The following is a 16,473-nucleotide window of genomic DNA, read 5'->3' on the forward strand; positions in this document are numbered from 1 at the left end:
CTGGGACAGCTCTCAGGGTTACTACAAATTGAGGCAACAGACTGGACCTTTGCACCCCACAGGTCCCAGTCATCGGACACGGGCTCCCCTTGGAGAAGAGGTGTGACTTGGAGCTATGCCCAGAGTTAGAAGCAAGAAGCCCCTTGCCCTCCAGCAGCTGGTAGATGGGCACCCCAACCTCAGCCCCTTCATGGGTTTCATCGATATTGTAGCAGATGCTACATGTAACACATCACGCCAGTGAAAACTGTCAGGTCAGGGAAGCAGGAGGCCAAGGTCTAAACGCTCCTCCTGGGTTGCTTTTTAACTATACTCTGCAGCCCTCTTTCGGCAGGGGAGGTTGTGGGCCCTCCATCCCCTTTAGGCAGTGCCTCATGCTCTGAGATTTGCCTTCTGATGCGTTCGAGGTGCGTCCTTGTGTTTGCGTGTGCTCTTGGAACCTCTCCACTGAGTTTTCAGGTGCCTGGATGTCCCCCTGCATGTCTAGCTTGGGGCTCTCGGAGCTCCTTCTGTTTCTGACTGTGCGCTCTGAGCTGTGTGGCTGGGTGTGCGTCGTGTCTGTCGCTTCTGACCCCGCCTCCTCCTCCGTGGGTCACGCTGGCAATCTTTGACTGCCCCTCCTTCAGCCACGGACACCCGGATGGCATCCACCTGCTGTCATCCCAAACAATTCAACGGGTCCTCTGTGGGGCTGTGGGAGCATTTCTTTGCAAGATCTATCCCCAGCCTGGAATGGTGAGATCATTGGACCTCTGCCTCCTTTGGTATTTATTTATTTTTTTTTAAAAAAATATTTTATTTATTTATTTGTCAGAGAGAGTGAGCACAGGCAGACAGAGTGGTAGGCAGAAGCAGAGGGAGAAGCAGGCTCCCTGCCGAGCAAGGAGCCCGATGTGGGACTCGATCCCAGGACGCTGGGATCATGACCTGAGCCAAAGGCAGCAGCTTAACCAACTGAGCCACCCAGGCATCCCCCCCTCCTTTGGTATTTAAACAGGCTCCAGGCCGTACACCACGGTAGCCTGCATACAGAAGCCCATGGTTGCCAACCTTTGGCATCTTCCTAGCTTTCTTCTTTTGACCAGCAGTGCACAATCTAGTGGCACCTTGGTTGTTTTTATTTGGAAACTTACATCATTGTAGCACTTTCTGGAAATGTCACTTTAGGCAAGGCAGAGCAACATAATGAGGGAGGCACTCTGCCAACCAGATGAGGTGGGGTTCATAACTGGGAGAGGCTGAGGAACTTACGTGAGGGCACATGGTTAGTGGGGAACTGGGACTTGAACCCAGAGCACACAGTCCTAACCACTGTATTATTATCATCACAATTTGTCTCCCTCTTAAAATATCATCTGAGCCTGCTTTGCAAGTTTCTTGGCAAGGACTTAAACCTCTTGAGGGCCCCCTGGAGAACTGAGCCCAGTGGGGTTGGTTGGTTGGTTGGTTGGTTTGTAGGAGATGCTCAGTAAATCATTGTTTTACAGATCTGGGTGAAACCCAGTGCAGTATGTCTTTTATAATTTATCTTGAGGACTAAGATGCAAGGGAAGAGGAACTTTGTTCAATTAGCCCCACAGAGATAATGACTGGGGGTTGGTCAGGGAAGATAAGGTCGCCCTGGGCTCCTGGCTTCCTGCCACCATCTGACCCCCAGAAGCTGCTTGTCGTGAGGTTGGGGAGCAAGGGGGTATTGAAGGGGGGCTTTGGGGGAATATAGAGGGGGAAGGCTGACAAGCAATGAGGTATCCAGAATCTCAAAATAGCCTCACTGAGTGGGCTCAGCCCCCATTTGGTGAAACTAAGGCTAGAGAGTCCTCAAGGCAAAGGCAGAGCTGGAACACAACGCCATTGTCTAGACCCACAGTTCCAAAGATCTTCATTCCTTCCTCTGGAGGAGAGGTAAGAGTCAACACGCAAGGAAGTATTTCTTCTCATGCTCTTTTCTCGCCACGCAAAGGTGCCCCTTTCTCCCTCTCAGGGTCACCCAAGACCCTCAAGGATACACTCCCTTGTCTGGGAAGAGATCACCTGTTACATTGAGCCTAACCTCATCGTCCTCCTCTGTAAAATGAGTAGAATGAGGTTATCCACCTAGAGCATTTAGCACAGCTCCCGACTCGGCACACTCCCCGCTGCAGGGAGGGACCACTGCGTCAGCAGGCACCAGCAGTCAGGTTACCTAAGTAAGAGGTAGAACAGTTTGGTAATCCTCGATTTCCCTCGGGGGAGAGAGAAATGAGTTTATTCCAGAAACCATTTTGATGCTGACGGTCTTTCAAAGCCTGTGGTGTAGTACAAAGTGGGGACAGAAATGAAGTCCCAAGGGACTTTTGGTGGCCGGAAGATTAGGAACTTTTTCTCAACTTGGACATGGAACGTGGTAGCTCGGGAGGGAAGGGCGGGTTCAAAGAGGACCTTCTAAAAATACTGCTCGTTTACCAAAAAGACACAGACCACTTCTCTGCTGTTCCCCCAGACAACTTCTCAAAAGGAGAAATCGTCTTGTCACCCATGCCTCGTCACCAGGCTAGGGCATCTCCCCGGGGTGCCTGGGCACCCAGAGTGATTGGAAGAACTGTGCCTTTGGGGCCAGGCCATTGGCTCAGATCCTACCCATCTTCTCTCAGCCTGTTTCCTTAACTGAGCAATGGGAAAACGAATCACAAATGTGTGTGTTAGACTGAGCAGAATCAGATCCTCACATCAGGTCATGCGGGCACCCGTGGATTCTAGTTCTGTATCACTTTTATGGATGGAGAGAGCCTGCCGTGCAAAGGAGCCTGCTGGGGTCTGGGGACAGGTGAGCTAGACAGACAAGGCTCCTGCCCTTCCAGGACTGTGTGATTTGCCTTGTGCGGTGGCAGCTGAAGGGGACTTGCCCTCTGCAGTGGGGTGATTTGAGCCAGCTCTGTCCCATGTCCCCTCTAGAGTGGCACATGGAGGAAAGAGTCCAGCCGGGGGCCTTTGGGGCAGTTCCTAAACATCTAGAGACACAGGGGACATGGTTGTAGGGACATTGGGAGGACTCAAACCAAGACATAAGTCAAGTTAGGCGTGAATGGGAGGCACCGTGGCTTTGGGAGATCGAGACGAGGAGACTAGACTCCAAAAATGAGCCCCAGGTCTGCAGAGTTTTAACATAATGGGATTCCTTTGACTGTAGGCCTCCTGTGTGCCTCCAAGAGCCTCTCCTGGCCTTGCAGCGGTCCCGCAAGGAAAGCTTCATTATCCTGACCTAGTAGTGGAAAAAATGATACTCAGAGAGGGGAAGTCACTTGCTTAATGCCTCCTAGCCAGGGTTCAAACTCAAACTCTCCAACCAGCCGACCTTGGACAAGCCATTTGATGGATGTGTTTGAGTATCCTCGTCTATCAAATGGGCATTAAATCCTGCCTTCTCTCTAGAGCTCTTTAGGAGCTCAGATGGGGGCGTGGGATGGAGGCAGAATCCCATTACGAGCTGGAGATCCCTTTCTACTCAAGATAGGTGCATAAAGTGTAGGGTTCGTCTTAGGGTAGCTGGAAGGGAGGTGCTGATGTGTGTGTTCTGGGTATCCGAGTGTGGACGTCATCTTTTTCTACCTTTTCTTCTTCATTTTCTTTGAAAGAGACAGAGCATGAGTGGGAGGGTTGGAAGCAGAGGGGGAATGAGAGAGAGAATCTTAAGCAGGATCCATGCTCAGTGTGGAGCCCCATGCGGGGCTTGATCTCAAGACCCTGAGATCACAACCTGAGCTGAAACCAAGAGTTAGATGCTTAACAGACTGAGCCACCCAGGCCCCCCAACAGCAGACATCCTCTTGTCTGGGTTTAGCCAATGACACAGAACCTGGGCCCGTGGGTGACTTTTCTCCAATCCCCTTCTCAGTGGTAGCCATGGGGGACATGAGCAGACCTCCCAGGCTGCACTTCTGGGGGCTTTCTTGTTCTTGTGGGCTCTCTGGGTCCTCCTCATGTAAAAGAACAAAAAGGCTGGCTTTGCAATGTTGTGACTTATGGAGAAATGAAAGAGAAGGGGTCCCTTCATCAACCTCACAGAAGTTAGAAGCAAATTAATGATCATTAATAATAATAATAATGATGACCATGGCCATCCTCTGCATTTGCTCACCATGTACATGATGGATGCCATTCTAAACCACCATTCACCAAGCACCGGTGGCCTTTCTGAGGGCATTAGGAGAATTAACTCCCCTGATCCTTGTGAGTTACCGATTAGGATTCCCATTTTACAGATCAGGGAACTGAGGCTCCAGGAGGTTGATAAAATGAACTTGCCCAGGTTGTGGTGGGTAGGAATGGTTTCAGAGGCAGGCAGCTTGACTCCAAAGCTCACACAAGTTGGCTTGTTTATCTTCTGTCCATGTGTTTCTCTGGGGTCTGATCGCATTTGGGAAGGCTGTCCAAAGTTTGAAGCTGAGCCCTCAACAGTGAGGCTGGGTTACAATTCTTCAGGCTTCTCCCCATTGACACCTCCTGCCATCACCCGTCTGTGACAGGACCTGGTTCCTCCCTAACCCTGGGCCTCGATATGTTGGGGGTTGTTCATTGAATGGAAACATTCTGATTGGCAAGAAAGAGCACTGGACAGAGAGTCTTGTGCTGGGGGAGATCAGGTCCAGGCTTGGCCAGGGACAGGTAATGGGGCCTTGAGCAAGTCGCTTCCCTTCTCAGGGTCTCATCTGCTCTGTAGAGTGAAGAAGGTTGGACTTGAAGGCCCCTGGCAGACCTGTTACTCTGGGAATAAACAGTTTGGGAAACTTGACCAAAGTTACCCAACTCATTGGTGAAATGCCTGGACTCAATCCAGAGCTGCTGTCACCAGATCTGGCTGCCTGGAAAAAGAGGCAGATGGCTACAATGTAAGCTGTCCCTAAATACCACAGACTGAAAAGGGGAGGAAGGCAGCGGGCAAGGTTTAGGGAGGGGGTTCTTTTACCTTCAGGAGAGAACAGATTTCTTCTCTAATTCTCAGGCCACTGTGCTGAGAGGAGTGGGAGTTCTCCTTCCCCCTCCCCCAACCCCAGGCTTGGCTTCATGACAAGAAAAGGGTGGGGGCCCCCATCTTTCAGTTCTGCTTCCTCCAGTCATGGCTGGATGGACCTTTGAGGCAAGTCTGTGATGTTTGGGTTCCTGCAGCCTAGCCCTCCCCACCCCAGCCCATTATCCACAGTCAGCCCCTGCCAAGGCCCCATGTTGGACTGGAAAGTTCATTTTCTGTGATATCCAGGGTCTGTGCAGAGACCCCCCCCATAGGGAGTGAGCTTTTTCAATGAGTCCAACGAAAAGAAGCAGCTGGAGGGTGATGGTGAATTGTGTGCATGTGTTTCTCTGACCCTCCCCTCTATGGTCCTTCCTACTTCACCTCCACTTTCTTGTGGCCCAGGCAGGGGCACTCTGAAGGCTCTGGCAGATCCTCCAGCCTTCGAGGCCAGCTCCCCTCCTGCCTCTTCTAAGAAACTCTGAGTCCTTCCAGCAACTGTCTGCATTTCATGTCTAGAAGGTTGAATGCCCTCCCCCCCCCAAAGATATGTCCACATCAAATCCCTAGAACCTGTGAATGTGACGTTATTTGGAGAAAGAGTCTTTGTAGGTGTAATCAAGTTAGGGACCTGGAAATAAAATCATCTTGGATTTTGCGGGTGGCCCTAAATCCAAAGGCAAATGTCCTTTTAAGAGAAAGGCAGAAGATTTGAGACATGCAGAGGAGATGATGGGACCACTGAGGCAGAGATTATAGGGATCTGGCCACATGGTCACAAGGAAAGGAATGCTGAGGGTTTCCAGAAGCTAAAAGAGACAAGGAAGGACTGTCCCCTAGAGCCTCTGGCAACACCTTGGTTTTGGACTTCTGGCCCGCAGAATAGTGAGCAACTAAGGCTCTGCTGGTTTTTTGTGGTTTTTTTGTTTGTTTGTTTTGTTTTTTTGTTTTTTTTTAAAGATTTTATTTATTTATTTATTTGACAGACGGAGATCACAAGTAGGCTGAGAGGCAGGCAGAGAGAGAGAGGAGGAAGCAGGCTCCCTGCTGAGCAGAGAGCCCGATGCAGGGCTTGATCCCAGGACCCTGGGATCATGACCTGAGCTGAAGGCAGATGCTTAACCCACTGAACCACCCAGGTGCCTCAAGGCTCTGATGTTTTAAGCTGCTCAGATTGTGGTGTTTTCCTCCAGCAGGTCTGGAAAATGAAGCTACAAGGGAGTGGAACAGGAGCCCGGAGGCAGGTGCATGAGGCTTCAGAGTGGTTCTACCCAGAAAGAGCTGTGTGTTATCAGCAATGTTATTTGGCCTCATTTGCAAAATGGAGACAATAATACCTATCTTCCCAGGCTGGTTTTTGTTTTGTGTTTACAGCTTTATTGGGATGTAATTCACATAGCGTGTAATTCACCCATTTATTTATTTATTTATTTATTTATTTATTTTTTAAGATTTTATTTATTTATTTGACAGAGAGAGATCACAAGAAGGCAGAGAGGCAGGCAGAGAGAGAGAGGAGGAAGCAGGCTCCCTGCTGAGCAGAGAGCCCGATGCGGGACTCGATCCCAGGACCCTGAGATCATGACCTGAGCCGAAGGCAGCGGCTTAACCCACTGAGCCACCCAGGCGCCCACCCATTTATTTTTTTAAGTAATTATTTTTAGAAAGAGGGAGAGAGGGAGGAGGGGGAAGGGCAGAGAGAGTGGAAGACAGTCTCAAGCAGAGTCCTTGCTGAGCAGGGATCCCAACATGGGGCTCAATTCCAGGACCCTGAGATCATGACCTGAGCTGAAATCAAGAATTGCACACTTAACCTACAGGGCCACCCAGGTCCCGTGCAATTCACAGATTTAAAATGCACCGCTGGTGGTCTTTGTAGTATATTCACACAGTGGTACAACCATCCCCACATTCGCTAAAGAATGTTTTTGACAGCCCCCAAAAGAAACCCCACCTCCATGATTATTTGCCCCCTGGTTTTTTCCACAACTCTGTCCCAACCCTAGCCCACCACTTTTCTACTTTATCTGTAAGGATTTGCCTATTCTGCACTTTCATATAAATGGCATCATACCATTCATGGCCCCTTGTGTCTGGCTTCTTTCAATGATCATCATGTTTTCAGGTTTGATCCATGTTGTAACCTGTATCAATACCTTATTCTTTCTCTGGCTGAATAGTATTCCATGGTTTGGATTTTTTTTTTTAAGATTTTATTTATTTACTTGACAGACAGAGATCACCAGTAGGCAGAGAGGCAGGCAGAGAGAGAGAGAGGAGAAAGCAGGCTCCCTGCCGAGCAGAGAGCCCGATGTGGGGCTTGATCCCAGGACCCTGGGATCATGACCCGAGCTGAAGGCAGAGGCTTTAACCCACTGAGCCACCCAGGCGCCCCCCCATGGTTTGGATTTATCCCATTTTGTTGATTCATTTATTTTTTTAAAATTTATTTATTTGACAGACAGAGATCACAGGTAGGCAGAGAGGCAGGCAAAGAGAGTGGGGGAAGCAGGCTCCCTGCTGAGCAGAGAGCCCAATGCAGGGCTCGATCCAGGGACCCTGAGATCATGACCTGAGCCGAAGGCAGAGGCTTAACCCACTGAGCCACCCAGGCACCCCTGTTGATTCATTTATTGAGAGAAACTTGAGTTGTTTCCCTGTTTCAGCTGTTATGAATTATGCACCTATGAAATTTCCCATATAAGTTTTTGCATGGACATGTCCAGAGTGTTTGGAAGGTTGAATGAAGCAGAATCGAAGGTGTCTGATATGCCCTTCACCAAATGAGGAATCTTAGAATCTGCCCCGACTCCTGCAGAGACTTGTTCGAGATCACCTAAGGTGGTAGAGCATAGCACTTAATTGCCTATGCTTGTATCAGAATCCCCAGCACCAAATCCCGGTTCCACGTGGAGCTGGGTCACTTTAGGTCCATCATCTCCCCTCTCAGATCCTCAGCGTCTTCATGTGAAAAGTGAGGATAGTAAGAGTATCTACCTCATAGATATGGAAAGTTCCAGCCCATGTGTCTGGCACATGGTAGATGTTCTACAGATCTCGACTGTTACCACAGCTGGGCCAGAGGTGGACCCTGAGTCTCCTGGCTCCCAGGTGTAAGAGGTCTTGAATCTACACTTCCCCAGTTCCCTTTCCTGTATGGTGGGCATCTTCCCAGAGTGATTATAAGTTCCTTGGGGGAACGAGATAGGACTTCCTCTCACCACTGCCCGGAGTGTGTAAGAAGTGCCAAATGAGCACTTCTGCTCACTTTCTCCGGCTCTCCCAAACTCTGGCCTTGCCCAGGTGACCCAGCTAGGGACTCTGGTGGGTGTTAATTTTCTACATCTTTCCAATGCTCCCTGCACTGACTGAATGTGTCTCCCTTCCAGGCAGTGGGCAGTGTGCTGCCATGGACCTGGGGCCTCTAGAAGGCGGGTACCTGGAGCTTCTCAACAGTAGTGCTGATCCCTTGCAGCTCTACCACCTCTATGACCAGACGGACCTGGCTAGAGAAGAGCTTGAGCTCTGCTCAGGTGGGCTATCCCTGCTCTGGCCCCTCCCAGGTCCTTCCTCACTGCCTTCCGGGGAGGCAGTCAACCACTGGGGGTTGGGGTGTGGGGAGGCTGGGCAGGCGACGTTCTGACCGCCGAGCTCTGGTCAGCACCACGGACAGCTCCAAGCGCTCCCCTGTTTGCTTCAGGAGGGCACTTCTCCCAGCCCCGCACCGCCTCTCCTTCCTTCCCCACCACCCTCTTCCCAGACTTTTCCTGCTTCATTCGTGGGTCTTTTCCCTCCAGAACCCGACATGGACACCATCAACTGCGAACAGTTCAGCAAACTGTTGTGTGACATCGAAGGTGATGAAGAGACCAGGGAGGCTTATGCCAATATTGGTGAGGAAGCATTCTGAACCCAGAAAAAGGCCAGTTGAGGAGAAGAGTTCCTTTTTCTCTTTTGCTAACCTCACCCATTCACCGCAAATCACAGCAGGCTCCTCCCTCATAAATTAGGGCAAGGGGGTGGTGGGTGGGATTGCAGAGCAAGAGCTAGAAAAGAGACTCCAGGGAAATGGGGAGATGACCTCTTGCCCAATGACCACCAGGCAAAGTCTTTTATATTCTCTGCCTCCAGTTCTATACCTTTTTATATTTCTTGCTCTTCTTGCTTCCTTCCACACACTCCATATACCCCCTCCCTGTCTTCTCCCTAGCTCCTAAGCCAAATGACTCTAGTATTTGTAATATCTACCATTTGGGTTCATTTGTTGCTCGCTGATCACTGTATGTGTGTTACTGCATTGAATCCATACAACAACAACAAAGGAAATAGATCCTATTAATATCTCCTTTTTGCAGAGGAGGAAATCAAGGCTTAGAGAGTTAAAGGAATGTACCCAAGCCTGCATTAGAGATAGCAATGGTCAGCCACCAGATGGAAAGCTAGGTCTTTCTCATTTCAAAGTCCTTTTTTTTAACCATGAAGAGGAAAGTGTCTAGGGTGGGGAGGTTCTCTAAAGCTTAAACTGAGAGGCTTATCTGCAGGTTTAAAAAGGGCTACTATTTCAAAATAAGGGCAGGACTCTTTGGGGAGAGGTGTTGCTGTTGGTTTTTGCTTTTGTTTTTTTGGAGGGGAGTGGGGTAAAGTCTCCCTCCTTATGACTATCTCATAGAGTCTCTGTTGAATTAGAAAAAGATGCCCCCTCTTATGGAGGATACAACCCCCATTTTTCCTCTTGCTGGGCAACCTTGTGCAGTCAACAACCTGCACAACTGTTCTTTGTGGCCCTTTCCCTGGCAACGCAAGAGCCACATAACTCAGGAGGTCGTGCATAGCGTGAATGTGGCCAGTCTTTCCCCAGTCCACAGTTAATCCTGCTGCACACAAAGTGGAAAATGGAGAGTAGTAACTGTGTGTCTCAAAAATTACAGAACTGAGAAGTCTGCCCACTTCCTTTCCTTCTTGGGAACTTACTTGAGGAAGCAGAAGTGTTTGGTGTTGAGGACTTTCGTATTCCTCACAGCTGGAGGCAGTGATGAAGGTTTGAGCATTACTTAGGATTTAGGGGGGTTTTTTGCAGGAAGTGGAAGCTGCCAAAGCAAGGGGAGGGGGAAGCTTCGTCCAAATCATTGGGCTTTCTCTGTGCTTCTAGAAAGCCAGGCTCTTGCCTGAGCATGCAATCATTTGAGACATCTTGAAATATATGTAGAAAATGGCTTCCATATGTGCATGGTGGGTATAATAATCACACCTCCCTCATGGGATGGGTGAGGGTTGGATGAGTTTCTCTGTGTAAAGTGTTTAGAAAAGAAAGGAATTTGCAAAGGGAGCCCCGCCCACCCCGACCCAACTACCACCATCACCATCATCATCAGAGATATCAAGGTCACTGCTGCCCTTTCATGGCTCTCCATTGCTGATAAAATCAAGTCCTACCTTTCCCCCAACATGAATCTTTCCTGCAGACACCTGTCTCTGAGTTTCTCAAACACCTTTCCTCACCCCGTCCTCACTGCCCCAAACTCTCCGCTTTCCACCTCTCTGACTGTGACCATCTTTCAATGGCTGGTTCTGAGATCCCTTCCCTCTGGAGCCCTCCCTGAAAGACCCATGCTGCCATATGCTGTTTCCTCTGCCCTTTTGCCGTGATAGCTGTCTTTTCCTGGGCTCCCAGTCATGTACCATCTGATATAAAGAACCACTGTTTCTTAATTGCCTGTGGTGTCCTGGCTACTGTATCTGATGCTTTAACTTAGAGGCAGAGCCTCTAATCCTCACCATGCATCCTCGGGTTGTAGGCATTTCTTATTCTCATTACACAGCTGAGGACGTGGAGCCCCAGAGAGGTTAAGTCATTGGTCCAAGCTTGCACAGCTAGTAGGGTTAACAGGGGTCAAGCTGGGATTGAAAGTTAAAGCCCATGACAACTCTACCACACTGCCTTGTACTACTTTACAGCAATAGTTAAGTTTTCATGGATGCGTATCATCCCTTCAACCAGATTGAGAGCCCATGAAGGTTCAGGGTTCCTTCATTAATTTGATCTTTGAGTCAGGAAATGCTGATTGAGTCCCCCACCTCATGCATGCCAAGGCTGGAGGGTCACAGTTCCCTGGCGCCCACCCCAAGGCCAGGCACACAGTGGGTATTAAGAAAACTCATTGACTGACTGTTCTTTTCCTTGTCTGGGCAGCGGAACTGGACCAGTACGTGTTTCAGGACTCCCAGTTGGATGGTCTGGGCAAAGACATTTTCAGTAAGTTGGGGGACTCTTGGCTCAGCCTGCATTTCCTTCCTTGTTCCTTGGTGAGCAACCTGATGACCTCCCTCCGAAGGATGATCAGATCCTGCCCCAGCACACGGACAATGAAGGCTCATTTTGGGCATCCACTGACTGTGTGTTGCAGTCTGTCTCTTTTTTTCCCCCCCAAAGTAGAGCACATAGGATTGGATGAAATGATCAGCGAGAATGTGGAGGTGCTGGAGGAAGCAGGGCAGAAAAGTCAGAAAAGACGTGAGTAAGCCCTTCTCAGATCTGACCTCAGCCTGCTTGACTCCTGGCCCTGCCTTGGCCCCAGAGCCTGCTGTGGCTCCCAGTGGCTTCCCTTGTTAAGTCCTGTCTGCTCTGCCTGGGTTTGGATGTGCCACCCTCCACTCCCCTCACTGGTGCTCCCTGGTGATCCAGGGAGGAAGCAGATAGCCCTGGGGCTAAGGCCATTCTCCAGGTGTGTCTCTAAGGACCTTTGGGCTCTGGCTTCTCTTTCATCCTTAGTTGTCACCCCTGTCTTTGAGGGGGGTGTCTTCAACCTTAGATTCTAGAGTCAGCAAGAACTGGGTATGGGTCCGGGTCTGTTATCTCTGGACTCTGTGGCCTTGAGCAAGTGCCTATCCCTCTCTGAGCCTCCTACTCAGTCTCCCTTTCTCCTTAATCTGTCCTTACTGGCAGTCATCTTTTTATACCATCAGTTTTTAAATGCAAATTGCTGCCTTGCTAACCCTCCAATGGCTACCAAATACATACACAAGGCAGATATGATCTGACCCTTCCCACCTCTCCAAGCTTGCCATGGGGCAGGATACTCCAGCCACACTGGCTTCCTACCATTCCTAGAACTCATGTACCCTTTCCAGCCTCAGGCCTCACGTGCCCTTGGCTCTTGAGGTTCTATCTAGAAGGCCCTTTTCCCAGTTCATCCCTAGGCAGGCTCCTATGAATCCTTGAGGTCTTGGCTAACATGTCACCTCTTCCTGGAGGCCTTCCCTGACCACATTTCCACATGGATCACCTTGCTGATTTTCACCTTGTGTGTGTATCTCCTCGTCCCTTAACACTTGTCACCATCTGAACTTTTTAAAATTTATTGCCTTTTGCCTGGTTCCCTGCTGCGAGAACCGTGATCTTGTCTTCCTTACTTGTGAACTACACCTGCAGGATCTAGCACAGGGCCTCCAGTAACACCTCAGTAACTGTCCACCGAGTGCGAATATCTGTAAAATGGGCTGAAAAGTCGAGTGAGAGCTTACTATGTTCCAGACCACATATCAGACTTGTACCTATTACTTGATTTGTCCGCAGATAAAGCAGGTTCATGCTATAAAAATTCAAAAGGTGCAAGGATATTCAGTGGGGAAAAAAAATCTCCTTCCCACTCCTGTCCCCTAAGCCCTCAATTCGCCTCCCTGAAAACAGCCTACTTGGCTGGTTCCCCTCCAGGGAATTCCTCTTGCTGGCTTGCTTTGTTCATTTTATTTGATAGGTATTTTCCCCAACATTTTACTGTGAAGCTTTGCAACATGAAATAAAGGTGAAAGAATCATACTGCAAATGTTTGCCTTAACATACCTCTGTCCGTCTAGCCATCTATCCCTCTATCCATCCACTCATCCATTTGGTTTTGTTTTTTTTTTAAAGATTTTATTTATTTATTTGACAGAGAGAGATCACAAGTAGGCAGAGAGGCAGGCAGAGAGAGAGAGAGGAGGAAGCAGGCTCCCCGCCGAGCAGAGAGCCCGATGCGGGACTCAATCCCAGGACCCTGAGATCATGAACCGAGCCGAAGGCAGTGGCTTAACCCACTGAGCCACCCAGGCGCCCTCCATTTGTTTTTTATTGGAAACATTTCAAAGTACACTGCAGACACTAGTACCCTTCCCTGTAGGTCTGTTGGCATTCTCGTTCTCTTTCAGCGCCATGTGGAATTTCGCTGGGTGGGTGAACCGTGATTTAAGCAGCCCCTTGCTGAGGGGCGCGTAGGACTTTTCCCCACTAGTGTGCTACTGCTCGATACTTAGCTCACCGATTTTCCGTTCCTTCCTGCAGAGTAGGAAGCTCCGCCCCTGTTTCCCAGATGAGTGATCAAAGGCACACAGAGGTGGGGTGCCTGGGTGGCTCAGTGGGTTAAAGCCTCTGCCTTCAGCTCAGGTCACGATCCCAGGGTCCTGGGATCAAGCCCTGCATCGGGCTCTCTGCTCAGCGGGGAGCCTGCTTCCTCCTCTCTCTCTGCTTGCTTCTCTGTCTACTTGTGATCTCTGTCTGTCAAATAAATAAATAAAATCTTTAAAGAAAAAAAATAAAAGGCTCACAGAGGCTCTGTTGCAAAACCACCAGGCTAGGGAGGGACCCCAAGCAGGTTGTTGTTGTTTTTGTTTTTATTTTCCTAAACTCAGAATCGTCTTGTGTCCCCTTTGTGGTTTTGCCTCTTCTAGTCCCTCACTGCCCTGGGTCTTCAAGGTGGGGTTTGGGCACAAGCAGGCAAGCAGGGTGGCAAGGGTCAGGGGAAGGGGAGGGACTGGGAGCTGCAGGGCTACTTCCCAGCCATTAAAGGCAAGGCCATAGGGGCTGCTGGGGTTCATGGGCCCCTCATGGCCAGGACCACACCTTCCTTGGGGCGGCTGATCATGATGTTCTCTTTGCAGCCTTCCCAGAGGAGCTGCCCGTGGACTTGAAGCACAGGAAGCTAGGTGAGCAGGGTGGGGTGCACCGAGGGGGGGTGCAGAGTGCGAGGCAGGGAAGCCAGCCTCTTCAGGAGCATGAACAAACTGGCAGTGGAAAGCCAAGGCTCAGAGAGGGGAGGTCACTTGTCCAAGATCACACAGCCAGTGAGAGGCGGAGCTGGGATTCAAACCAAGATTCGGTCATGACTCCGTTGCCCCTGCTCTGCCGTTTAAAGGCCGCTGGGAGATCCAACTTCTACAAAGCCTCTCCCCCGACACCCCTTCTTAAATTCTGAGTCAGAGTTGAGGCCCCACTTTCTGCCTTACTCCACTGCCCCTCCAGACCACACGTCTCCTTTTGGAGGGCAGAGTCACCTAGGGTCAGCTGGTCACCCAGCGCCCTCTGGCCTCCCGAGAGCCCTTTGCCTCAGCGAGCCTCTTCCCCAGGCTCACCGTCCCCCACCAGGGGCTGCGTCCTCTCCCTCCACCTCCCCTCTCATCCCACTCAGCTGTTATTGTGAAGGTGGGGACCCTAGCCCCCGAGTGGCCCAGAGTGAGGAAACAGCTCACAGTCTAACGAGGGACGCCTAGTCCCTGCCCTCAGAAAGTTCTGATCTGGTGGGGGACTGGGATCCCGCCCCTGAAGAATCCAGAACGATGGAGAAGCGATTCCTGCCTTCGGAAATCTCTTAGTCTGATGGCGGAGACAGGAGCTCTGCCTGTGAAGACCCCGGGGTGACAGAGAAGTAGTTCCTGTGTTCAGAGAGCTCCCAATCTGACATCCAAACGTCTATCCTCTTCGATCTACTTACTAAAGGGAGGAGAGAAACTGCCCCACTCAGATGGGACAGCACAGGACAGACCCTGCCTCCTTTGGGGAGTGCTTGGGGCTTCGTAGGGTTCCCCCCAGGGGCTCAGAGGCTGGCTGTGGAAGGTGGTAGGGGCCTGACCCAACAGCCAGTGACAGGGAGAGAGCAGGGGGGTTGTGGAAGGCTGCCTGGCACAGGGAAGTTGCCGACAGAACAGCTTCCCCCAGGGCTGAGAAGAGGACAGGAGCTCCCTCCAAATGCCAGGAGAGAGATCCACTCTGCTTCTGCGATCCTCCCCAGAAGGGCCCCGCCAGACGCCCCCTCAGATCCCACCCATGGTCCCCTGGATCTAACGTGGTCCTCTTCCTCACAGCCGAGCCCGTCACTGTGCCCGTGGTGACTGGCACGTTCCTGGTGGGGCCAGTGAGCGACTCCTCAGCACTGCCCTGCTTGTCACCTCCTGCTGTGTTCAACAAGGAGCCAGAATCCAGCCCGTGCTGGCCGGAGGAGACCGTCCTGATGCCTGGTATATTAGGGACTTGGAGAGGGGGGGTTTTCCTCCATCCCAGGGGTGCCTGAAAAGTGGCCACAGCAAGGCCCACCAGGGACAGGAACCCTCCCCCCATGTTGGTGCCACCCAGATCCCTCCCAGCTTGTCCCATCCCTCAGGGTCCCCATCAGCTCAGCCTGTGCCCGAGAATGTGCCTCAACAGGAAACCTCCCTGAGAGATAGAGCCAGGAATCCCCTCCTATGAGGGCGTTTGCCCAGCAACCATCTTCGTTCATCAGCTATGAGCTGAGCACCTTATCTGCCCGCTCACTCTGCTGGGTGCTGCTCTGGGGGACAGTGGAGCCCTTTAGAAAGAGAGTCAGGTCTTAATTGCATAATCAGAGAACGGGATTATGAACACTGGTGCTCACTGACTTTGTCTCCTGCAGTGCCCCCTTCCAGTTCCTTGCTGGGGTGCCTCAGCCTTCCTGCTGGACCCATCCAGATTGTCCCCAGCCTCCCCTCTCTGCCCCAGGGGCTCTGGCAGATCTCAGGGCCTGGGACAGGGATGTCCAGTATGGTCATCTATCAAGGTGAGTGTTCGAGACCTAGCCTTCCCCACCCTGCCCCCTCTTGTGGCTATCCGAGCACTCCCTGCCCCCATCCCCCCCAACCCCAAGCATTTGACACCTTCTCATAATCCTCCCTCCCCAGAACACCCTTCTCTGACCCCCTTTCCTATTTATCAAAGCATAAGAGCAGAGGTCCCTGAGGTAGTCTAGGTGAGGGACCTAGTCAGGGGCTGTAGCTTTCTATGTATCTATCTCTTTCCCCCACTAAGCCTTAGATTTGCCTTTTTCCCTCTTTGTGTTAAACCTTATTATATTTAAAAATCACATCAATACTTGCTCATTCACAGGCCAAACGAAATGAGAGGCTTACAAGAGTCACGGAGGTTCTTCTGCACTCTCTTAGCCTAGCGTGGCGAGCGGTTTTGTATGCCTCTTTGCGTGGCTTTTTTGGAATTGCCTTCTTTCCTGATCGGCAGGCTGGTCCCTGCTGACCTCCCCCACTCAGGAGCTGTGAATTGCCCAGGGCAAGGCTCCTTTGGGCTCTCAGGGCTGGGAGAGAGGATGAAGTCAGTGGGCGAGACTTTCACCCTAGCCAAGAGCACCCTTTAAACGTTGGAGGCTGGGTTTTTTGTATAAGGCACTGGTGGCCCCAAAGCAAGGGAACATGCCTGACCTGACATCCAGGCC

At 51.0% G+C, this 16,473-nt stretch overlaps 1 protein-coding gene across 7 annotated transcripts in view; it reads left to right on the forward strand.

Moving 5' to 3' along the window:
• CIITA (class II major histocompatibility complex transactivator) overlaps positions 1-16,473 on the forward strand; it is a 45,799-nt gene that overhangs the window by 14,631 nt on the left and 14,695 nt on the right. For 4 of the 7 annotated variants that reach the window (XM_044233370.1, XM_044233372.1, XM_044233374.1 and 1 more), the window contains exons 2-8: positions 8,374-8,517; positions 8,782-8,877; positions 11,175-11,237; positions 11,415-11,495; positions 13,898-13,942; positions 15,098-15,250; positions 15,664-15,807. In XM_044233370.1, coding sequence (XP_044089305.1) covers positions 8,374-8,517; positions 8,782-8,877; positions 11,175-11,237; positions 11,415-11,495; positions 13,898-13,942; positions 15,098-15,250; positions 15,664-15,807 — 726 coding nt within the window. Of the gene's footprint in view, positions 1-170; positions 255-8,373; positions 8,518-8,781; positions 8,878-11,174; positions 11,238-11,414; positions 11,496-13,897; positions 13,943-15,097; positions 15,251-15,663; positions 15,808-16,473 lie in introns of those variants that run through there. The other 3 variants (XM_044233371.1, XM_044233373.1, XM_044233375.1) reach the window with 2 other exon arrangements.

The sequence above is a fragment of the Neovison vison genome, chromosome 14 (genome assembly GCF_020171115.1).
Source record: "Neovison vison isolate M4711 chromosome 14, ASM_NN_V1, whole genome shotgun sequence".
Taxonomy (NCBI): Eukaryota; Metazoa; Chordata; class Mammalia; order Carnivora; family Mustelidae; genus Neogale; species Neogale vison.